At 37.8% G+C, this 24,960-nt stretch overlaps 1 protein-coding gene across 4 annotated transcripts in view; it reads right to left on the bottom strand.

The window, feature by feature from the left end:
* The window catches only part of LOC130607990 (anoctamin-4), a 192,781-nt gene that overhangs the window by 41,013 nt on the left and 126,808 nt on the right, over nucleotides 1–24,960 (bottom strand). For all 4 annotated transcript variants that reach the window (XM_057425557.1, XM_057425566.1, XM_057425581.1 and 1 more), the window contains 6 exons: nucleotides 16,313–16,419; nucleotides 14,358–14,413; nucleotides 13,720–13,841; nucleotides 7,448–7,582; nucleotides 6,604–6,700; nucleotides 6,031–6,091 (listed from right to left, as the gene is read on the bottom strand). In XM_057425557.1, the coding sequence (XP_057281540.1) occupies nucleotides 6,031–6,091; nucleotides 6,604–6,700; nucleotides 7,448–7,582; nucleotides 13,720–13,841; nucleotides 14,358–14,413; nucleotides 16,313–16,419 (578 nt within the window). The remainder of the gene's footprint in view (nucleotides 1–6,030; nucleotides 6,092–6,603; nucleotides 6,701–7,447; nucleotides 7,583–13,719; nucleotides 13,842–14,357; nucleotides 14,414–16,312; nucleotides 16,420–24,960) is intronic.

Below are 24,960 nucleotides of genomic sequence, written 5' to 3'. Positions count from 1 at the left end.
ATATATGGTGTGGCATTAACATATGGCATTTTCAACATTCTGTGCTGCACAGCCCTTACTGATAGAATTCAAGATATTGTAATATGCCTATACATGACTGTGTTTCTATTTTGTGTAATATGCCTATAAATGACTGTGTTTCTATTTTGTGATAGGAAGGACAATCAAGGAAGCACTCAGTCATAAAACAGTATCTTCATATTCTGGAGATTAATACTGAGTCTGTTTATGTTTATTTTTAATTATTTTTAGTTGCTTTCTTAAAAGAACGTAGAAGATGTCTAAAGCTAACAGAAATCAATGGAAAGACTTCCTCGCACACTGTGAGGTTTGTGTCTTTATTGATCACTGAAAAGCATCAGGCTGATAACCACAGCAAACATAAACTTCTCTGTTCATGAGCTAGCATGGTACCAGCTGTAACAGTGTCACAATACCCTGGCTGTATATTCTACATTCAGTCCTAAAAACATCTCCTTAATGGACTATCTGCGCTATTGCCACATATTGATGATGACGTGGCATGATACTATGCACTGGTGCCAGTTTAGGGAAAGTGAACTTTTAGCCAGTAAGAATTACTATGTTGTAATGCATGCCAATGTGGCTAAGATATACTTAGAAAATGAGCACTGTGAGCAGATAAGATATCAAAAGCATGTCTAAGGAGGCAGCTATTTGGCTTGAAGGCATTTTCCTACATCACATTATCCTTTGTCTGGAAGCTGGAGTTATGTTACACCAGGTAACCAGCTGCTTTGATTTAACCTAATAAAGTCAATTCAATCTCCTCAGCCTAATGTTTCTATGACTTTCCGTAATAACTGCAGTATGATCAGTTTGGATCAGCAAAACTGATAAGTGCTAATAAGGCTCTTCTGTGGCTGAACCACCACATTATTCATTCCTCAACTTGTCTTCTGGTAGAGCTGCTTCTTTCCTGTCAGCTCATATTGAATTATTTTGTACAGGCTAAACAAGCAGCCCTGCACTTTTCAGAGACCTTGGAGAAACAAGCCTGATTGATTACTACCACTCTGTTTCCATTCCAAAAACAGCTTGAAGAAGGACTGAAGTGGACGTATGAGTCCACAGTCATGAACATCTCAGGTACATCTGTGCTGAAACATACTTTTTTTCTTCTCTTTTTTTCACAAACATGGAGTGACAAAACTATACTATACATACTATATTTTGTATATTTAGCACCTGCTAGAGTAAATAGGTGCAGCTCCCGAAGCTTGCTTACAGAGCTAGTTGTCAAATAATTAAGTAGCAAATAGGATGATCTACTCAGCGCTGCTTCAGCTTTGACTGTGCTATACCTTTTGTCTTCTATCCAGGTCAGTATGCACTTCTCCCTTGCTAGATATTTAAAAATGTGCTATAAATAACCATCTTTGATTGATTCACTGTACTACTGAGGTCTTCTAAAAAGTACTGCATTTTGAAATGTCTCTGTTTCTTCTCTAGTCAAGTAATCACTAATACCCTACATCACACTTCAACGTTCTTTTCTGACTTTGACAGCTCAACACGACACAGTTGTACTTACCCTTCTCCCATTTTCCTATTGGCATGTTTAAATCAGATGTTGAGAGTTCTCAAAATTATCTTGCTTGGAATTTTTAATTTCGCATTGGCCTTAACTCCCAGGTCTTTTTTTAGCTTTTTCTATACTGTACTTGCCCTGCTTCAGAGCTCAGCCTTGCCGCTCAGTCCTCAACGCCCACTTGCACAAACAGCTGTCTTAACATAACTTCCTCAGATACTTTTGAAACAAGTTGTGATCTTATCTAGTTATGCAAATGGCCTCTCACAGCAAATAGCTTAATCCTGAACTTCTCTCAGAAATCCTTTCTTTAGTATATTTCATTTAATATATCCATCCTGACTTACAGAATATATTCTGTACACCAGGAATATTGCTGAAGAACCTCCTTAAATTCTGTCTTCTCAGAGATCAAATCAATGTGAATGTTTTATTCTAGAGCCAAGGTTTGCAGGCAAGTAATACCTTCTATTAGACTAACTGATATAATTGGAAAAACATGTTTTACGTTGGCATTTCTTATTGCTTGAAAAAAAAATGGTGTTAAATTATTCATGCCAGGCCTTTTTTCTCCTCCCAAGTTTGCCCTTCAGCAAGTGTTCTAAAGCTACTTCCTTTAGCAAAGGAAACATGCTTCTAGGTAGACTAGAAATGTCAAAAAGGGCTTTTCTTGTGTCCCTTAGTCTCCCAAAGATATGTAGAGACAGAGAAATTACCATCAGCCCACCTTGTCTTTAACAAAGCATTAGAAATTATAAGTAGCTGAATTCTCCTATTGGACAGTTACAGAACTTTGCTACTTAGCTTCAGGAAACATCTAGACAGTGACATCTTTGTGCTCACTTTCCCCAGTACTTCAACTGGAAAAGCAAAACTACAATTCCATCTGGGTTTACAGCAACATACTGGGAACCAACTGATTATCAAATTTACCTAGATTTGTTTCTGAGAATGAATTTTTGCTGAATTTTAAATGTCAACATTTACTTACAATGACCATCTGTCACTTTCTGTCTCTGGCAAGAATCCAATTCAAACAATAAAAAGAGAGGAGTTTTTCCTAGAAATGGGACCTACCTTTTCATCAGGCTTGACACATCTCAAAGTATACATAAAGGGCAAAGTGTAGGTGTTTCCCTCTACCACAGAAACACACAAAATGCTACTGCTCTCCTCTTTTTGAAAGCTTTGAACGTTTGGAAATACCATCAGGATTAGAGATTCACAAAAGGAAGAATTCTTTTTCAGCTTCTGAGATGATGACATCTCAGTAAGAATCAACAACAATCTGTTCACCAATAAAAAAAAAAAGTATTAGGGTTTACAGGGACTTGCTGCTTCCTTTAAACCACAGCACTTCATAGCTTCAACCCTTTTGAAAGGGTTTTCCCTTCAACAGAAGCTCCAGTACAGAAAAGCTTATACAAACTACCAGTGAATATCACCAGTGTACCTAAGGGAGACTACCTTTTGCCTTTGCTACGCCAGTTTAAAATGAAAGTTGTCTTAAGTCCTATGTCTTTTGGGAATACATTAGTAAGTATAATATTTTTTCCTATTGTATCAATTACTTTAATTCTTACATAGAACTTTGCTTAAACCAGGCAGAAATACAATAAGTGAGGTGATGGGTCAATATATTTTTTGAAGAAAAGTGTTTCTCTATTCCAATGTCTCCTGGTGCACTTGATAATTCCAACCTTTCTTTGATGGGACTGACTTATCCCACATCTAAGCACTATAAAAGATGAGTCCCTCTGCTTCAGAGTCCCACAGCCAAGCCTATTGCTGCTCCACAAATCAAAAAGCTCAAACTGATATTTGTCGTGGTAATGCATCTCCCTAGCCTGGCCACAGCAGTTTGCTCATCATTTGAAGAAACATTTTATTTCTGTTTAAAAAGGGAGCAACCCTCTTTCTCCATCAGTTAAAGATGTCTTTACAGTAGAAAGAGGAAGCCTCCATAGAGATCATGTCTTCATGGAAAGCCCAACCTGAACATGCCTGGTTTTGAGAACATCAAGCAAATGGCTGAAGCTTCTCCTTCAAGATGTGAGTTGACTAATGGATTTAAAGGCAGTGAAGGAGGAATTTTAGGTAATAAGACAGTGGCTAAGTTCAGACTAAAGAGGTAACACAATTCTAGCTGCCTTTTTTTGCTTTCATTCTCTATTTTTAAAAGCACTGCCATAATTTTTTATATGCTAGTGTCTGTCAAACTGAAGCATCTAGAAGGCTGAAGCTTTCACAGCCAATTTGCCATGCACTTGCCAGTTGTTTCATGCTGACAGAAAAAAAATATTCCCACAATTAAACTCCTATCATTGTTTCTTCTCTTCCCCTATGATTTACTGAGATGATGGTAATGCCTGCAGCTGCCAATAGGCCTACTGCAAACTGAAAATCCATTTAGGACAGGAGGTAAGCAAACTTATATATATAGTACCATAAAATCCCTGGAAAGTGTGGCTTTCCTTGCTCTGATGCTGGTTTAGCCCTAACTGTACGGAAAATATCTCCACAATTTCACTGTTGTCTGAGCAAAGTATTATTCATGAAAGTACAGTCTGGGTGGAAACACAGGATCACCCGATTCCCCAGTCCATAACCTATACTTGCAACCTTGTTCCTATTCCTGTCCCTACATCCCTCTTGGCAGCAAGCTCACAAGCGCAATGTAAGCCAACAAAACTGGTGAGGAAATCTCTCAGCCCAGCTGCTGTCCTATAATCTCTTCTCCACAAACCAATTGATCTCTCTCTGCGGGATTAGGTGCTGGAGATGCATGGATGGACGGTATTTTGGAGTCCTTGTCCACTGGCATGGTGATATTCCCATGGGGAATTGGGTCTGGGAGTCTGACAGGGATGCTGAAAGAGGGGGAAGAATGCAAGGCTACCCAAAGTGAGGTGCAGCTCCTGTCAGCTAGGGACAGCTTAGCCTTCTCCCACACAACAACTACAGGGCAGGATCAGGCACGGTTATCTGAGTGAGCAACTCCCCTTACTAGAGCTTCTTTTCCTACAGCCCTGCTCTGGGCAATGCTAAGACACAGGTGCAGCCCTGTGAGTACAGCTGTTTCATGGAAGCAGTGTTACTCTTTAGGAGGAACAAAGGCACTGGTGCCAAAAGCTGTAATCCAAAGAGATGCTCACCAGCAGTTAGGAACAATGACATAAATATTCAACAATGTTAACCCATCAATTTTCCTATTGAGCTGAGATGGAAGTCTCTGCCTCTAAACTGTCTTGGAATTTCTCAACTTCAGTGAGCACATTGAGAAAAGGGTTGGAAAAGCTGCGTAAACATCTAAAAAATCTTTAAGGCTTAGAAATTTTTGGTGATTCTGAGCTCTGACATAGCCCTAAAACAAAGGTAAAAAAACAAGGAAAAACATTAAATTGTAAGATCTGTGAGTTTTTTCTTGAAGGTGATTTGTGATATTTTAATACTCCCAATATTACATATGCTGTATACCAATAGGCCTGACTGGTGTATGGTCTAATTTAATTAGTTAACTAAGGCAAAAACGTAGTTTTGGAGGAAGGAACTGGACAGACTGGTAGGCTAATCTATGTTATCCTGGTGGCTCAAATGTTGCCTCCTGGATATTTCTTGTGCAAAACAGATTTGCAGTTTAAAATGCAGATTATAAGGATTACTTGGACAACTTTCCAAAGCAGTTGGAGGTGTGTGAGAAAGAGCAATGGACAAATCAGACTAGCTCAAGCTCCTGGAGCTATAAGATGGATGCCATTTTTGAGGCACCTCATGATCTATTTTCTAAAGGTGTTAACCTCTCAGAATGGCATGGTAGGAGCTAAGAGCCTGGGCATGCTCAGCGCATGTTTGAAAGACCCTTTCTGCTGCCAGAAATTATTGTTTCCTCTTCCCTTCAATTCTGCCTATGAGACCACAGTAGGGAAAACAGTGGAGGTGGAAACATAACTGTCCTATATGCAAAAATCAGACTCCATGGCAACAGTTAGACTGCTCTAGCATTAATTTGTCATTCAATGAAATCTTTCATTTATTTCATCAGTTTTGCTTTAATTACAACCAGCCTACACGTATTTAAGGTTTACTGCCTTTCTGCAAAGTGGGAAGAATAATACCTTAATTCATTTTAGTAGACACACTAAACTGAGATGACCCAAGCTAAAAGAAGTCCTGAACAGTAACAGAGAAAAGGCCTCAGTGCCAACAGACTGAAAACCAATTACAGCCCCTCCAGAATATATCCACACAGACTCTACATACTGAATTCATGTTTTTATTTTAATTAAAATTATTATCACATAAAAATATGATTTCAATCACTTCCATCTTCCTTTTGCAGAAACAGAAAAGAATCAAGCCTATATTGGTTTTCTCAGGGTCTGAAAAAAAAGTGTAATGGAAATTACAAAGGCCTGCATTACATCATAATCTTTAAGAAAAAGATTGTGCAATTACTCATTATCAAAACAAAAACTTACCCCACACGGCCATGAAAACAGCAAAAAAGACAGTAGCTCCATTGTCAAAAAGGTGGGTTACCTAAGGGATATAGTAATAGTATGATCAATGTGTGGTAGGGTTTTATTCTCTATTTTGACCTAATAGAATAAACGTGATCATGAGTGTAGCTGTCCTGTACTGACAACCTTGAGGATCCTTCCCTTGACATGTGAAATGCACCACCCATTGACAGGACTGTCTGCCAGCCTGGCCAGGGTATGACCGAAAGCTTTCATTTTAAGGAGCCATGTACAAAGGATGGATCATAAGATAAAGGCTGATGCCAAGGACACCGTAGCACGTGCATCTAGGACATGACCTCTGGGACTGCTGACTCTCTAAGTGCAAATTACATTCTAAAGTTTTACAACCCAAACAAGTGTTTTACAACCCAAACTAAGTCTTGGTAAAAGGCAATGAATGTTAATATTAGCTGAAGTTATCTGTCCTTTCAAGATTTTATCTGCCCAAGATCACTAAAGACAAATGCAAAGGCAAAATGAATGCTTTTACAAGGAAAGCATTTCTAATTGCATAGTTTAAAAATGTACCTTGGCATAAACGCAGCTGTCTGACAACCTCATGAAGGGACAGTATTTATCACATATAGGACACATTATGATATCTGTAGCTTGGCAGACTTCTTTACTGGAAAAATAGAAAAGATAAAAATCAGTAGCTTGATGCACAATGAAGTCTTAGAATGGATTGATAAGTTTCACTAACAGCTACTTGTTGAACAGTACTGGTTCTGTAACTGAAGCCAAGATCTTCATAACTGCATGTGTATAATTAATGTTTTTTGACTATCTAAGACTTCAGAGTATACAGTCCTAACTGCAGAGGCCAGCTCTTCATGGCTAGCCTAGCAGTATCTCTTTACCATTTCCAGCTTCTTCTTAAGTCAGAAGTGGCCTTTTGTAAGAAGAGTGGGCATGACTGCAGATGAAGTTAAGTTTGACTTATTCTTGTCATTTGTCTCAAGAACGTAGAGATGCTGCACTCAGCAGAAGGTCCCAGGGGTTCTTCATCTGAAGAATGCCTCCCTGTGGTGGATCTTTGGAAAAGGCCTTAAAGACAGTAAAAAATGTCCCACTCTTCTGCTGGTCTGTTACTATGGTAATGAAAGAGTTCTACTTTTTCCCTACTTCATGCTGAGTTGCCAGCAACATCAGGAACTGGAGCTGGGCAAGAAACATTGCCTTTCATCCCAGTTCCAGAGCACAAAACAAGGGAAGCTCGATACCGGGTAGCTTATGAGAAACAAGCACGGTCTTTTCCTGAGTTTTTATTCAACAGTTCAAAATGAAATAATTAACAATTCATATGAAGATCTCTTAAATTATTCATAATAACCCACTACTGTAATTTCCCTTATAAAAGTGCCCACGTTACCTGACTTGGCAGTGGTTCAAAGTGGTGACTCCATACAAAAAGACAAATAATCCAATGAAGGCAGCTGGGAAGAGCATCCCCGTGTACCAGCCTAACCAGGCAAAGTACAACCCAATTTTCTCACCAAAGTACCGCCTGTTACAAAACACAACACAATGAAGTTACCTGCTAATTAGAATAAATCTGCTTAATCTTGCTTGTTAATAGAAAGTAAATATTTATATCATATCTGAAGAGTAGATTAGAGAGCAGAGTCTGAATCCCCAAACAAAAAAGCCTGCAGCTTGGCTTATAGATCCACACTGAAAGACCTGCCTTAGGAAAGAACTTAGAAAAAAAATATTAAAAATTCACAACCCGAGTTTATAGAGAGATGAATGGAGACTTCAGAAGTAAACACTGAGTTCATGTTAAAAAGCAAGTTCTTTGTGTCTGGGAAACTGATGGCTCTCTTTGCCTTTTGGATGTATAACTGTACTTCCCAAGAAATTGCACTGAAATTAATTTAGTCACTAAAACTGGTGTAACCGCAAAAATTATTTGGGCCCAAATTATTTCTAAGGAATTAGCTAACAGAAGTTATTCTCCAGTCCAATTTATTTTCATTTGATTATTTCTTTTCTTAGCTTAGTTCATGCAAAATTAATCTCATGATTCTGCCATAGAGGAAAAGAAAATAAAGTGCAAGTGAGATCCAGCAATATCTTTATGCATCATCTTGCACTGATTTGAGGAAAGTAGTCTGAATTAATCCTGACTTGTTAGCTATATTGCTTAAAAACTAACTGCAAAGTGGCCAGGAAGCTCCTATTTGCTAAACATTCATTAACTTTCTTCCTCCTCCTAAACACAACCAAACCTTTATTTATGTGTTAAAGAATACATCAAACACACAAAAAACCCTGCTGAACTTACCAGCATAAGAACAGGCTCATGCATTGCCTTGTATTTGATGGTCTTGTACACAGTAGGATGTTGATTAGATTAGGATGCTTCACAAATCAATATGAAATTATCATGATTACAATGAATATTTTAGTAATTATTTGCAAGATTAGTTTTAAAGAATGAGGTAAGATGATATTCTTGCATTTCAGACTTTACAGAAAACTTAAGCTTGATATCAACTGAATTTGAGAATAGCTGCTGTTGAAAACCCACTTTTACATTAACGATGCAATTTCTGATCTGTCCAGAGACAAAGAACGCAGAAAGACAGCACTGCTGGCTCCTTTATGCTACCAGAAAACATCTTTGGTTAACCTTTCACAGTGAGGAGGAAAGGACCCATGATGGGCTCTAGGGCTGGAGGCAGTGGAGAAGAGAAAGAAAAGCTTGGTCTGGAATGGACAAAATCATCAGTTTTCAAATGAAAATTAAAAATTTCCAGTGTGAGCAATATGTGTCTGGGCTGAGCTCATGCTCTGTTGAATGATACTGACCTACACTATTATCATTTGAGTTCACCAGTTCTGTATGAGAAGCCAGATCACATGGTTTTTGTTTTTCTGACATTCAACAGAAACTCAGATTTACGGGATAAAGAGGTGATAAGCTAACAGTAACATACTCAGCTCTGACAAGGACAACAGGTATGGTTGTAAAAAGACACACTGGAAAATGCTTTCTGAGCTCTCACTTTAGAGTGTTAGTGAACCCTTTGGCCTAGTTATTTTCCTGACACCTAGGATGTCAAACTGTGCCTGCTCCACTGAAAAGGCAGGCTCACATTTCAAGATTACTCCCACTGAATGTTTATGATCTCTTTTTTCTTCCATATACATAGCTCAAATTAGTGAAGTAAACCTAACATCAAGAGTTTTTATTTCATTCTCTACATTCAAGGATGAATGCTTCCTTGTTCCACCGCCCAACTCAAAAGACATTAATGACAAACTTCATCTCCTATCCTGCTGGACCTTTCCTTCTAAATGGCGCAAATCATAGTACTCTTTTTTGATCTAGAGATCAAGCAGCTTCATCATAAATGAAGGACCAAGCAAAGTTCAGTGTCTGCATAAAGAAGAATGGACATGATGGGGAGGAACCCAAATCTCTGCAATGTAAGGAAAAGGGATTTGAGGACATTTGTGAGTTGCCCTTTGCTTCACAACTGGTATTCTACAGTCTGTACTACTGTAATTTGCACCAGGATCAAGTTAATATTTAATTTCTTATGAACCCATAGCATATTTTTTCTGTAAACCTCTGCTCAGAAGAAATATGAACAGTGTGCTCATGGGCTGAGTGCTACAGGAACAAACTATGGCTGTAACAAGGTCATTGGAGACCTTCCTAGTTGCCATGTTCACAGCAGTTCCACATTAATTCTAATCCATAATTGAGTTAGCCTGGACCATCTTGACCCTCAGGAGACAAAGGTGGTTGAGAGATACCTTTGCCACTCATTCCATTGAAGTTGCACCAAAGACAAAAACAAGCTCTGTTTCTTCTCTGTCACTACATACAGAACAGAAATCTCATACAGCTCTCCAAAGTGGTGGCAGTTCTTTTACCTTCATGCTGGTGCTTTAGCTAGAAATCAGTAATGTATGTGAAGAATTCTAGGGTGCATCACTGTGCATTATTTATACCCAATTTTAACCTGTTATCACTTTGCTCTTTGAAAGCCTCTTTGAAATTTTCCAACACTAGTAAACATTTGGATTTTTGTTAACTTTGTTAACTTATTACCATCCAATTTTTCAGATGGTTAATAAGAATAGGAAAAAATGATTTGTTTCTTTGATTGTTCTCCTACAGAACATTTCCTCCACAGCTAACCTAAAAAGCAGACATAACCCCCCAAGCACCTAATAGAATAATTCATCTCTCCTATCCTCATATATGCTGTACCTTTCCAATAATAATAAAAAAATAAATTGAGCTTCTCAATTTTATGCTAGCCCATCACCTACCTTAATGATGAACTGTCTCTCCCCTCATACCCTTCCAATGGTAAAACTATCACTGACTCAACTGGGCCAAGATTTCAATCTCAGTGTTTATCAATAAGGCACATTTTTGAAAACTATTAAGCCACAAAAATTTCAGACTATTCTGTGTTTAACAACCTTCATTATAGAATCTTTTGCTTTCAGGATGCCTACAAGGAAGTCATGGAACTAAAACACGGGCAGGTTTAGATTCAAGCTAAGAACATACCTATCCTCATTAATCCTTTTGCAGGTTAGAATGAAATCCTGTGCAGAACTTTTTACATCACAGAAACAAGTTGTGAGGGAGCTAGGGCTTTCCAACAGGTGTTTTGATCACATGAAGATCTCATGTTACGGCAGCAGGTTGAAAGGGAGTTGTCAGCTTACAAACAAGTCATTTAATGTAAATATGGAGTTAAATGCAAATTACTTGGGTATTAGCTTTGTCTTGAGGTTCATTTAGGTAAGTTTACCATCACTTTATAAATACATTTTCCCCTCCCTTTTTCTTCTGTAAATAACATGCACAAGCAGCAGGAGGAGCAATTTGTGCACAGCTTAGAGGACAGCAGCAGCGATCCAAAGTGCTCAGGAATCACTGCAACTGTTTCCATTGATTTAGGTTGTCCCAGAGCATATAAATGTAAGTCCTGCCTCTTTCCAATTGCTATCAATTCTAAGGATCTTAAATTATTCCTGTAAAGTGACTATGGATACTAGATTCTAACAAAAGTGTAATTAAAATCATGATACCACATCTGCTGATTAATAATACTGACTTTGCAAATGTGCCAAGTCTGTGCCTTCATACTGCCATGTTTCAAAGCAGAGTGAAAGCAGGATCATGCAATTTCTCTCAAATTACTTTTCCCCATTTATTTCTAGTGACTAGTACCTCCATAACAGCCAGCTGATGAGATTAAATGAAATCTGGGAGGCACCAGACTGACAGCGTGAGAGATCTAAGGCCTCTTTTAACAGCTAACGGAAAAATAGAACAGCACTAAAGTATAAACAATTTCTCTTCCTATTGTGGCAACTTGACTTTAAGGTGGAAATATCATATCTGTTAATGAGATAATTTACCTAGTGTACTCCTTAGGCTTTCTAAAGCATATAATAAAGGGGAATGCCAGCTAGCAGCTGTAAATTCTGATCCAGTGTCTGTGGAAGAACTAACATCCATCCATTCCTTTAGTACGGATGGCAAGACTACTCCCTTCAAGCACACCCCACATAGCTGTTCACATGGGAAAAAAATAAAAAAGTTGCTCCTGCTGCAGACCTGGTACTAAAAAAATCTTCTGTTTAAAGTCTGCACGTTGAGATACTTCTGAGTGAAATGAACAACAGGTCTTGCTGGTGTTGACAGCTCTTCAAGGAAAAATCTCCAGCTCACCAGACGTGTGAGCTGCTGAGAGTGGCAGTAGACACAGAATATTCAGCAGGAGCTAAGGAAATGCGAGGGATCTAGCACCTGTGAAGTGAGAAGAAAAAGGCATTCCCTCCCCTTTCCTGTCACCCCTCTTTCAGTGAATTCATTGCAGCCACGGCTGCAATCCAGGCAGCAAACAGCAGGCTACTGAGACTCACGTTGCTGTCAATGCCCAGGGAGCCTCACAGCTCCCCCTGCCCCATCCCTTTGGGTAAACGCCTATTCTGGACCATCACAGGTGCAGGACACCACGACCTCAGCCAGGGAGACTGCTATTTTGATTGCTGCTTTTGTTTTATAAAATGACTGTGTAAAAATCTGTGGATGTCACTGCCTGATGAAAAACTAAAGCATCTTACAAAATCTTAAACAGCAAACTCAGGCTACTCAAGCAGGCTGCTACCAAGATCCAGAGCAATTACGTCTAACTTCACTCATTCTGCTATTTATTTGCATGCTTAAAAAACCTTCCAGATGTGAACCAACTAAACCCCAGATATTTCACAAACAAGAAATATTGATGAAGAACAAGAGCCTTGACCACTACGGACAAATGATTAAAAAACACTGTTGAGATAAGTTGTTTATCCTGTCACATTAATATCTTACTGCAAAATTAAACATAAAAAAATCAGTATAACTTTTGGCTCCTTTGCAAGTGAGCAATTTCCATAGTGTAATTTGACACAAATTCTGCAGTTCTGTACAGGCCAGCGGATTAAAAAAGAAATAAGAAGCTTTCAGGATTAAGTTATGAGGTTCAAATACTTTAATTTGTTTTCTAAAGCATTTTAAAGATTATATGACTCAGTAAAATTTTTTAATTACAGTTCTCTGTGAACTTTTTATCCATGGAAATTGAACATCTCCTATTTAATGAAATGGGGAGGTTTTATATGGCCTTAGTCAATAACACTGTCCATCATCAGGGCCACCCTCTACAAGTCTTTCATCGGGAAACAATTTTGAGAATCTATAAAAACAAAGGTTTCTGTCAGTTACAGGACTTATAAAGGGGGAAATTAATATGCTGGACCAATTGCATGCTCTGTATGACCCCTCCCAATGGCCAGTATCTTAATATTTTCTATGACCTCCATACATCTTAAGACTTTATTAATAGGCCCTTGTAGCTTCATATGCCTCTCTTCAAGTAGAAAAAGCCCATCAATGCCCAATAATACTTCTGCCAACATGACCAGTAAAGGCTATGGCTCTCTCTATATGCATAAAAAAATATGTAATCCTCAGCGCATGCAAGCCTATTTGAAAATATATTTAAAAAGGCTATAAGAATTTGGAGTCACTTTTAGGCTTTCTCAGTGTTTCTTCTTTGCAGGCTACTTCCAAGAAGAATACAAATCCAGGCTGTGGTGATGTAGCTGGACTGGGTTTAAGAGAGATGGTACTGGAGAGACTTCTACCCACCTACCGCTATTGCTGCTGAACTCAATAGCACACTTTTAAACTCTACTCTGTACCATGTTCCTTCCATGGCTGCTTTTTAGTAGAAAAGAAGTTCTAGTCAGTAAGAGCCTGTTTTTCACCAAACCATGCTCTGAGGAGGAAGAACTACTTCAGTGGACAGTCATGCAACCAAGTCTTTCCAGCCTCCACAGATTTCTCTTTCTTTTTTTTGTTCTCTTAAATATTCTGCAAACCCTTCATTGGAAATCATGGTGCCAAGGAGTTCTAGATGGAAACTTTCTTCACTTTCAACTCCTCCTACAGTGGCATCAACGAATTCCCATGACCTCAGGATCACTTATTAAAAACAATATAATTCAACTGAGCTTTTCATGTTTTGTTTGTTTGTTATTTTTATTTTTATTTTTATAAGAGATAAGTTATGCTCAAAGCACCTATAATGGGACATACTAACAGCGGGAAAGTCTTACCTCACGAGATCCAGTGGTTGGTATTTATACCACACTCCCCAGGAAGCCCAGCACTCATAGAGCAGGTGTCTGTGGTTTTCTGCCCCATGGGTTCTTATTGAATTCTTACTTCTGTAACTTCCCTACAACACAAATCTGGATATTAATGAACAGCAGCAGCAAAAAAGAATATCTAAGAAATCTCTTGCACTAGTAGTATGGATAACACAAGTTATGCAAACTCCATCCTTGTGCTCCGAAAGCTAAATATGACATTAAAAGGAGAATTTCCTCTGACCTCAGTAAGATTTGAGATTATTCTTCCTAAGAAATTTATGATAAATGGTGTTCAACTCAAAGGCTATAAACTGGAGAATCTTGAAGAGAAAACCACAGCATGATAATTTTTCCTGTGAAAACATACTGATTTATCAAACCCAAATACTTTTTACAGAGCAGATCCAAACCAACACTCTCATCTCTTTTTGCAAGAAAGAAAATTCCAAAAAAAAAGGCGTTACTAAATGGGATGGATGTCAGAGCCAGACACAGAATGCAAGAGGGTAATAACATTAATAAGATTGAGAATAAATGATTACACAACTAAGAATTTTTGTGGGAAATGTCTGTTCAAAAAGAAAAAAAACTGAGAAAAATACCTCATGAAGAGGAAACGCAGCTTCATAGGAGCCATTACTGAGCAATCGATTCAGACCTAAGAATCAAAAGCATCCAATTATTTACCAATAGGACAGGAAAAACTTCTAAGTGAAAAAAGCAAAACACATTTTCATAATAAGCTGGCTAAATGAAGCTTGAAGCCCAATGACAGTAAAAGATAAATGTAGAAAAGTTAATCTTTTATAAATTTTGATGAACTAATATATAATACAAGCAAAGGTTTGTTCATATATTAATTATCTTTTATCATTTATTATGTCAGACGTTTAAAGATTCATTTGCCAAATCCATCTTTAGAGTAACTGGTGAAATCAAGACCTTACAGCAGGGCTGAAGTTTGACTCCATAAATTGTAGTCTAAGGAAGCCATTTAGATGAAAGGCTGTTTTTCCTGGGAGCCAAAAACTTCAGGGAAGATCTTTGTATTTTTGAACTGCAGGCCAGTAAAGCAACTGGAACTCTTAATATGACAGCAACATTGTAAAACATGTTCAGTTTATGTCTTATAAAGTCTGCTGGACTAAGAACAGGAAAAAGACAGGCTGCAGTAGTATAAGACCAGAAAATACATTTGAACCTGAGCCAAAAGGACTGCTATTTGGCACAAAAAAAGTAATCATACACCCCACTTGGTCAGGCCTTGTCCCTCTTTAATGGGAACCTTGAAAGAAATAACGAATGATTGCTGAGATGCGGGCACTTGTCACTTGGAAAGTCACCAAAATAGGACTGAACAACTATCAGGCAATGCAAAACTAAATACTGGTACTAACAGCCTGAAGGCATTTGGGCCGCACTGACTGAGAGGCAGAGTCCTGATTCCTTTCCTAATTCACAAGGGAACGATAGCAACAAGAACACAGCAATGAGAAGTACCAATTCAACACAGATAGCACTTTCAGAGATTGCATTAGTATCTGCTTGCAGAATATGCTTTCTCCCAGAGTCTCTGGCAGAAAACCAAAACCTGTACAGATCTTTGCTCTGCCCAGTCATCAGCCCATACTTGTGTTCATGATAGGTACAACACAAGTAGATATATGAGGGAGTCTGGGCTCTTGAGGAAGGCAGGGACTGCTAGTGTGTGTACGAGATGCAATGTCTGCAAGCATGCATGAATTCTTCCCTTTCTTCTCTCCCCTTTGCTCAGAGTCATTCTCAGAGCTATTACAGCCTTCATTCCAGGAAACGAAGAAGACACAAGTTCTGGGATGTTTCTCTACAGCTTGAGGAAGGACAGGGTTTCAACAGCAAGGAAATTAAGTGGGCTGCAGAGTTTTATGGGGATTGCCTCTCTGTGATGCCCTAGTCTCTATCTGGTACTCAAGCAGTATGTCCTTCATCACAAGACAGAAGATGGCCAATGTTTTTTACTCCATCTCTCTTCTGTCACTGCCTGCTCTCCTAGATCTACATATGTGCCTTTCCAAAGGTCCACTCCAACCTCTATCTGAAAGTGACGCCACTGTTATGTGTGACATCCTTTTGACTTACAGTAGCTAAGAGATGCAGAACCTTCCATCTCCCTTAGGGGTGGAGAGGTATTTAGGGAGAAGCACTACAGACTGAGATGTACAGAATCACAAATCTTGCTATCCTTTCAAAGACATTTTTATGAAGGAATAAAAGCTTTTCTGCATGATTCTATCTGTTTCTCCAGAGCTCTTAATCCATAAATATTTCTTGCTTAAGTCATTCTCTTTCCTTGCAGAAGTGATAAATCCCATGTGGTGACATATATGCCTGTGGAAACAGCCTGATATTACAAGGAAATGATAAGGTCTTTCAGGCAAAACCCCTACAAACGCAGTGGGTGAGATGTAAACAGATCAAAACTGAGGTGATTAAAAATGAAGCAGAAGAGTCTGTTATAAGTTCAGGCAGACTTCTCTTTTTTTTTTCCGGTGGGAAAAGCACATTGCTCAGCACTTACCAATTTTATTTTTTCCTTCTTCATATTTCACTCTTTGTAAGATATGGTGTACAATTCTACTTCTTGTAGCATTATTGAAGAAAGTTTCTTTGTTGTGTATGATGAAGCTATATAAAAATACAAACAAAAAACATCTCAGAAATATACAGTAGCATGTTGAAAGCAGACACTGAGTTCCATTACATTCTATAGCACACTAAAAATCTCCACTATGTAAGCAAGTGCAAGGAAGATTAAAGGACACCAGATTAAATGAGACAATGTCAGTAACAGTATTCATTCCCTAACAAAGAATTACATGGAGAAGTGTGAAGAAATATCAAAGATACTTAAGCATTCATTATGTTAAGCATTGCTTTTAGATAATTCACTGAAAACTACAAAGTACTTGCACAAAAATTCGCAAAATAGTATGATTTATAGGTGCAGCTATAGAAATTTACATTTGATTTCTATTTCGGGCTTCTTTATCATGCTTTACATTAAGAGTCAAATGGAAAAATCTACTTTGGAAACCTCCCTTACTGCAAATCAAATACTATGTTAAAAATGAAAAATATTATTTCCTCCTATGTTTGGTCCTGGAATTTAAAGTAGAGTAGAAAATTAGCTTTTGGAAGCTACATAGAGTTACACATGAATGTAGCTTTAATAGCTTAGCCAGAATAGTGATGAGTCCAGGAAATTTAAAAATTAAAAAGCCACAGAATATGTTGTATTGATTGCATTGGTTGGCACAGTATATTTTAAACAGATTTTTTTAATCCCAATATACATACTCAAAGCAAAGAAGATGTTTTAGCCTATCACCATAATTACTGGAAAAAGGCAAAATAATTAAGTGTTTGGAGATATTGTTTTAACTTGTCAATTAAATACTGCTAAAGAATTCTTACAGTGGCTTGAGGTGTGTAGTGCTTCAGAATAGACTCAGAAATCATACATGGCTTTGCAGCTTCTGTCATTTGTAAATACAGGCAAGAAGTCCAACCTCTAGACTTTGGGGAATCCATATGCTCCCTCTTTATTATCAAAATTCTCTGCTGAATTTTCCATACAAGACAATCTGTAAGTTTTTTATGTTTGGCTTCAAAGGCAATTCCCAAAGCAGAGGTATAAAAGACAACTTGCTCCAAGAGCACCATAGTTAATGAAACCTGTTATTTAGAGGTTACTATCTCATGTCTCTTTTCCTACTCCACCCCAGATACTTATAGGTCATTTGTGTGTCCACAAGATAATCAATACTGTACTTCCTGCTTCCTCCACATCCCTACTAATCCCGAAGTCCTACATGTTCTACAGCATCCTACAGCATCCTACAGTGAAGGTGATTTGATTTATTCATATTGGCTACTGACCACTAAGTGTGTGCGAATTTAACAACGGACTGCTACCAAACAGCATAGAACATCTGTGTGCACTGGCCACTGCCTTTTCTGTATAGACACAGTTTTGAGCCACTATTTCATTTCAAGCTGTTGATACTTATAAAGTAAGACTCTGCTTATCTCCGAGACAGCTACATCTGTACCAAATTTATTTGAAAGGGTTCAGTATGCAAAATAATAACTAGAAGGATTTTGATAAGGAAATACTGTCATCATACAAGTCTTAATGCTTAATCAGATAAAAAGCCAAACTAAACTCTGAAGCAGACAGAATAGCATTATTTCCAGCTGAAGATGGAGCTCTGTATTAGCTGTTTTAGTATAGGCTGTTTTAGTGGCAGCACAAACAAATTAAAAGAAAGACAGTAGTAAGCCAGAAACTAACAGTTAGTGGTTTTCCCACTTTGTTTCATTTTCTTTTAATGTCTGACTTTTGTCACCAAGATCTCACCCCCCAGACTGCACTGAATGTTAAAGAACTGTGAAGATAACTTATGAAATCAAAACACCACAGTAATTTTTCATTCTGACTTAGCTATGAGTTCCTGTAGGAATCAACTGAAAAATGAATCACCTTATCTAGGAAACTAGTAACATTGATCCAGCTAGCACCAATAATGTGAATCTATTTTCCTTGTCATATAAAGTTATTTTTTCCACTTGTTATCATGGCTATGTTGTATTGCAACTACAAGCAATTATTTCAAAACTTTTCTAAACAAGTTTTTCTGGATTCAGTTACTTCTATTTTCATGAGCCAGGAATGAAAAAAGGGCAAAAAATCAAACACTATGTGATCTTATTAAAAAAAACTACCTGTTTAAAACAAGCACTTTTGTCATTTGCATTCATTTGTAAATTTAGCAATTGTGTTATAGCTTTTGATTTCACATGTCCAAGAAGGAATAATCATGTGTCTGTGATGCAGATGTCAACACCTCAGTATAATAACTGCCAGAACAAGCTAAAACAGTCCTAAAAACACATGTATAAGTGCTGCAGAAGTTCTGCCCTGCCTAGCCTTGTGCCAGCAATACATCTGATGGCAGGAGGGGGAGAGGAGAAGGAGAATTCATCATGACTAGAGCAGGCCAAAGACATGTTCTTCAGTGTTTTCCAACATTATTCATGGAGACATGGATGCAGAAGAGGTGCTACAGTTCACCAAAAAGGAGTTTTGGGATGTAATTGCATATGCAAAAGTTAAAAAGAATTCTCACCTATTTTTTAATATAAAAATCACAGGGTTTTAGTCAAATACTTAGATAATTTCTGTGAAAGTGTCTGTAGAGTAGCCCCAGAAAGAACAGTATCACCATAACCAGGGGGGAAGGGATATCTGGCACAGGAAACAAGAACAGGCAGACATGAGTGGGAGGCATTGAATGGTTGAGAATATCTCAAGCACTTGTAACTATGTGTTACAACATCCCACTTGAATGTTGACATAAATTAGGAAAATGCCAGGAAGGTTTAAGTTTATGTCAAAAATCACAGGAATTGCTCTTGTCAGGTAAGGATCACGCACTTCAGTGTAGGACTTCCTTTTTTAACACTACCCTTCTCTCCTATTCTTTATGGGCATTTCTTTCCCCAAAACATTTGTGCTCCTTTCAGATAGTCTTCTTTCAGAGTGTGGGTGGTAAATCCATATGCCTAGAATAGCCATCAAGGCTATTTCATGGTCTCCAGCATCCAGTGAGGAATTCAGAGGAGAAAGACTTCCTCAGTCTATGGAGAATCTCACCCTTCAAATTTCAGTTCACAGGAGCCAGAGCCAAAGACATTTCCAAGCTGGTTGTAGATAAACATTTATCAGACATTACTGAGGTATAAACTACATAAGGCAGAGACTTTCTAGAGAGGTTTTAATCCTTGTTGCTTTCAGATGGAAGTTTCCTCACCTGTTCTGTTTCTGTTGTCCTCGTTAGAATTTCAATACGTAAAACGGTTTGAATAGTCATAAGAGCAAAGAATTTGTTTCTAGGCTTAGTAAGAGTTTTGTTCACTGATGGTTTTGATCACTTTGTCACCTCATTTGTAAGTTAAAAAATGAGTAAGGGTTAACACACTATTATTTTTATTACCCATGAAGTTAATGTATAGTAGATAATAAAGCCAGTGACTTGCTTCACAACAGCTGTAACCACTGGCCTGGTCCTGTGAGTCTTTACTAAAAAGGAAAATCAAAATGAAAATAATGAGAGCACTTCTGACAGGAAAGGTTCCAGAGTTGATTCTTAATTAATGCCCTGTTTAAAAATGTCATTGTAGAAATATTGCTCTTACATTCATGCTGTAAGTGACATGAAGAGTCAGTGAAGGTTAATTGTTTTGAAATTCTATTTGTAGCTTTCTTAATTAGACTCTGAACTGGAGATTTCAAACTATCTTTCCATGGATAACAAGACACTCTAATGTGAATTCAGCTAAGAACAAACTAGCGATGAATTTCTGTTCATACACTCTCCTTGGTAATTTAGCAGGCTGTACAAACCCGTCAGAGGTAAATTCAGCTCTTGAATCTTTGCCTAACACCCATTTGAAAAAAAAAAAAAGTGTTACTTCTCAATTTATTTTATTTTTTTTTTTTTAAGGAGCAAGAAAAGGCAGGGAAAGGCTATTTTCTGCTCTACTGGTAAGACATACAGTCTAAAAGCTGAACACCCATGGACTAGTTGCGAAGCCGCAAAGTAAGGATGCATGCATGTACACATGAATGTCCATCTTTACTCCACAAGATCTCCATACAATGAAACATTTGATGTCTTTGAGAAACCTGGTCTAGCAAAAGGTGTCTCTGCCTGTGGCAGAGGGGTTCAAACTAGATGATCTTTAAGGTTCCTTTCAACCTTAACCATTCTATGATTTTGTCTGATATTCACCATGTTAAAAGGTATGTTCCAAGCAAATCCCAGTTGCTGGAAGCAGCACCAACTAAAAGCACAGGTGTTATAGGAAGTAGTAAACAGTATAATGAGAAGTATATTCTTTAGTACAGGAAAAACGTTCAACACTGCACTCCCAGGTAAACCAGTAGCAGTAGGTAGCTGTTGCTGGCTGAAGCAATAGCAAGTTTTTACCTCATTTAACATCCAAGAAAATTATCAGCTGTAGTAGCTTCAACAAGATGAGCCTGCAGCATTCCAGTGTAAATATCACAGCGCATCCCTGTAGCTTATTTGAAAATGGGTGTATAATTATCACTATTTTCATTTTGCCTGACTTTAAAGGCTGCAGCTCACTTTTTTGTTCATCTTAAAGACAATGTTTATTAATGGTTAAAGGATTTTTCACATCATGTTTCTAAACCAGGATCACTTTGGTATGAAGAAAGTATTAGTGGCTTCACCTGTTTCAGATTTGGCACATCACATCCTCCAAACTGCTAAGTAAAACAGTCATGAAAATGCTGAATCTCTCCTCCGCCTTCCTCTACCCTTCCCCACCACTCTGCCACCCAAATCACTTGTTAGTTTAAATTGGTTCAGTCACAAATATTCATCTGAGATAGAACAAACTTTATGTATTTTTCAGGGATGCTCTGTTTCATTCAGTTTTCAAGCCAACTAAAACTTCCAGAAACAAAGAGAATTTAAAACACTAGGGCATTTCCAAGTTTGGCTGCATAAAGATTTGTTTAGAGCATCAGAGCATTTAGAATCTGACAGAAGAACTGATTCTGTTTTCAAAAATTTGCAAATGTATATTTATCATACCATAGATGTATTTAAACACAAGCATGACCATTCTGGTTCAAAAAGAATAAGTGTCCACAGAGCCCTATGCCTCATCTCCAGTGGTAGCAGCTCCCTGACGCATACATGACCTTGGGGTAAAGCAGCTCAGAGGAATATGGGCACAGATAATTGTGTTAGGGATGGGATTTATTAAGGCCAGAATGAGCATCAGAGACAGCTTAAAAGGTAACTCCACCCTGAGAGACACATATCTTAGATATCTGACAAAGATACAGAATGACATCCACATGTACAAGGAGACATCTTACAAATGAGAATAACTCCATTAACCTCTGGTATGCAGGGCATCTTTGTTTAATTAATCCAGATACTGTCCTAGTCCTCCTAATTGTGTAAATTTTTAATCTAATTTTCACTGAAGTAATAAATGTTTACTTTAAGTGGATTATTCAATTGTACATTGGACTAATATTTAACCAGAGAGTTTGTCACCTTTGGAAGAAAAAAAAACAGAAAAAAGAGGAGAAATAGCTCCTGATATGAAGTTTGAAATCTCTAAACAGCAATTAAAAGCATTTTCATAGCTAGTATACAGCTATCTGAGAAATTGCAACTAATTACTACTGTTCCTATTCCTAACTGACGAGCATCTCACTACATAAAATAACCAAGTAGTGGTAGGAAAATAACTAATTATCATCATTGTCTGATGGAAAATATTGTGAACTGTGTATTCTTGTAACTGATAATTTCCAGAAGAAATGCTTTGGCATAAATAAAGCCCTTCCCAAGCTGTGGCTGCAGAAGACAGATACTCCTCAGAAGTCTATCTTGAAAATTATCATTCTGCATTCCACACAATTCCAAAATATTGTGTGGAATGCAATGGCAGAGCTTTTTTCCTCCAAAAAGAGATTTCCTATCACTTAGGAAATAAAATGATTTTTGGTCTTCTCTTGTACTGATAATTTTGCAATATACCTATAAGGTATGCCATAATCTCTTTAAAAGAAAACCTGAAGTCAGGCTGTGAAAGTTACAGGCGCATCTAACAGACGTGCATTTCTTTGCCTGTTTTGGAAGGCGGGCAGATGCTTAGCTGTGCCTCTGAGAACAAATGTAGGTTTTTTTCTGAAAGCTAGGCTTTCTCCACATCTGGCCTTTTCCACCTGAATGGAAAAGAAAAATGCAAGAAAGAAAAAGACCATAAATATGGTCTACTACAGTTGCACATGCTCATTGTACATCAATATTTCAAAAATAATAATTCCTACTGACAAAAGGCCTGATCAGGCTTTGCTGGTTTTGGTCTTCACTATTTTCCTCCCCAAACTCTGTATTGTAAGTATTGTCAGTCATCTGTCTTTCCATGCTTTTCAAAGCAGCTATCATAAATGAAGACTGTACTCAGACCGTGTTACAAACATCATCTGTATCATATTGGAGACCTGGATGTGAAAACTGTGACTAGATCAAAAAAAGATAAACTACCTATTCTTTGATGAAGTGAAAAAGGTCTGAGGCTATGAAGAACATAAAAATTAAGGAATTCCAGGTTAAAATTGCAATATTGCAATATCTGGACAAACCTGGGACCCTCCCTGTCCTGTGCATGTTCTGTCTGAACCAGTTTGGGCACAACTGTGTGATGGAAGCAGATGCAGAGCCACATCTAAATGCCCAAGAGCAGAGAAGAGACTGTCACTGTTATTCTAGCCTACAGGATGGTGTTGAAGACAATGTGAACTCCACAAGTAACTGACCATGACAATTACATAGCCTCCACTGCCACTGCATTGTAATTGTGAAGGTTACTACACTTACCAGTGGGCAGAGGTGAAACAGAAATCATCTTGTTAGTGATCTCAACTGGCACAAGTGATTCAGACAAATGAAGGTGCAAGTCACAGTAATTGATACATCAGTTAATATGTGTTGAGATAAAGGTAAATAAAAAAGTCCAATAGAATGTTTATGTATTTCTTGGAAGAAGCTGCAATTTGCTCAAAGCAAGCAGTAATTTCTCCAAAATCGGTGAACCCCAACATAATACACTTCTGATACTAATAAAATGATTCTTTTAAACTCTACATTTCCAATTATTTAATACTTGCATTCCACAATCACAGATTAAAAGCACACACTAAAGATACTCATGAAATGTTCTGCTTACTAACACACCCTGAAATTCTTGAAACAATTAAAACACCTGCATGCAACTCACTAGATGAATATTGAACAAGTCATTATGTTTCAAAATTCTAGTGAAGCAGAGTAAAACAGCACAGCCAACAGGCTGGAGCACGACAGGAACACAGGAATCCTGTCAGAGCCAACAACTTTTGGGAGAAGGAGGGCAGCTCAGTCAGTATTTTAGCAGTCCCCACACAAAAGGAAATGAAGACTACAAAGAAAGCAAAAGAGAAAAAGTCAGGCCTGCTGGAGAGTACAGCTTTAAAGTCTACGGTGATGTAAAAGAAGTGCCAAACAACAGTGGGAATGTCAACTGAACTACCACAGCATTTAACAAACCCTTCCTGTCAGTTTGCCAGTGCAAACATGAGCAAGGCAGAATGAAAAATTACTCTTGTTTGTATATGTTGATTCTCCTTGTGTGCTGTAAAGGAAGTTAATAGTTCTTAACTGTTATTAAAAATACTAATCAGGAAGTTCCAATTTCTTAATTTTTTTATTATTACTGGTCTATTGTAAAGCTAATTTGCACCTACTTTTCATCTTGCAGGGCACAATAACTGACCCACCTTTTAATTCAAGTATCAGAAGACTCTCTAGACTGAACCTGTTGTCTATTCAGGGCACAGACATTAGTGGAGATAACCCTGGCTTGTTACTGGTGCTAGGAGCAGACTTCTACTGAATTTTCCCTGGAGATATGCACCTGGTTTTGGTTTTCTGCTGTATTTGGAAAAAAACTACTTATAGCAGAGGAGGTCTATTTCATTTCTATTTTAATTCATTCCTATTGCAGCTAATAAATCCAGTCCCGAAAACCTGTTCATTTAAAGCAAGGCATTTAAGAGCACTACATCAGCTTGGCTTCTCTCTGAATAAAATCACATATTTCAGATTTTTAGATTTTGAGCTGCCTATAATTCATTCTATGTCTTCTGTTAGCACCCTGATCACTGCTGCATATCCTTTGTGATTTTATTCTCAGTTAGTCAATGACTGTTTCCTGTATCACAAACATGTAACTACCCATAAGGCATCCTCTTTCTCCAGAATTTAACAGCCTTGAAATTCAACATGGGATCTGAGAATCATTTGGGACTTTTTCTGTTTTGCATTTTCCAAGTTACTAAAGGCTTCTAGTTGTCAAATGATTTCTCTAGTGACATTGGTGCAACAGCAGTGATATTGGTACACTTGGACAAGTGTCACTGACAGGTCTTAACACTGGCATTTTGCAAGCAGTTTTGCTTCCCTAAAGGACAGTGAAAACTAAACAACAGTTTCTGCTTTCCTTAGAATTCTGTTTATTCTACAGTTGTAGCTAAGTATGAAATGCAGTATCAGATTTATTCCAGCCATCAGT

The sequence above is a fragment of the Pezoporus wallicus genome, unplaced genomic scaffold (genome assembly GCF_028554395.1).
Source record: "Pezoporus wallicus isolate ANWC-B61680 ecotype Strahan unplaced genomic scaffold, APGP_CSIRO_Pwel_v1 scaffold_3294, whole genome shotgun sequence".
In the NCBI taxonomy this organism is placed as follows: domain Eukaryota; kingdom Metazoa; phylum Chordata; class Aves; order Psittaciformes; family Psittacidae; genus Pezoporus; species Pezoporus wallicus.
This window is presented reverse-complemented; position numbering and strand designations above follow the sequence as displayed.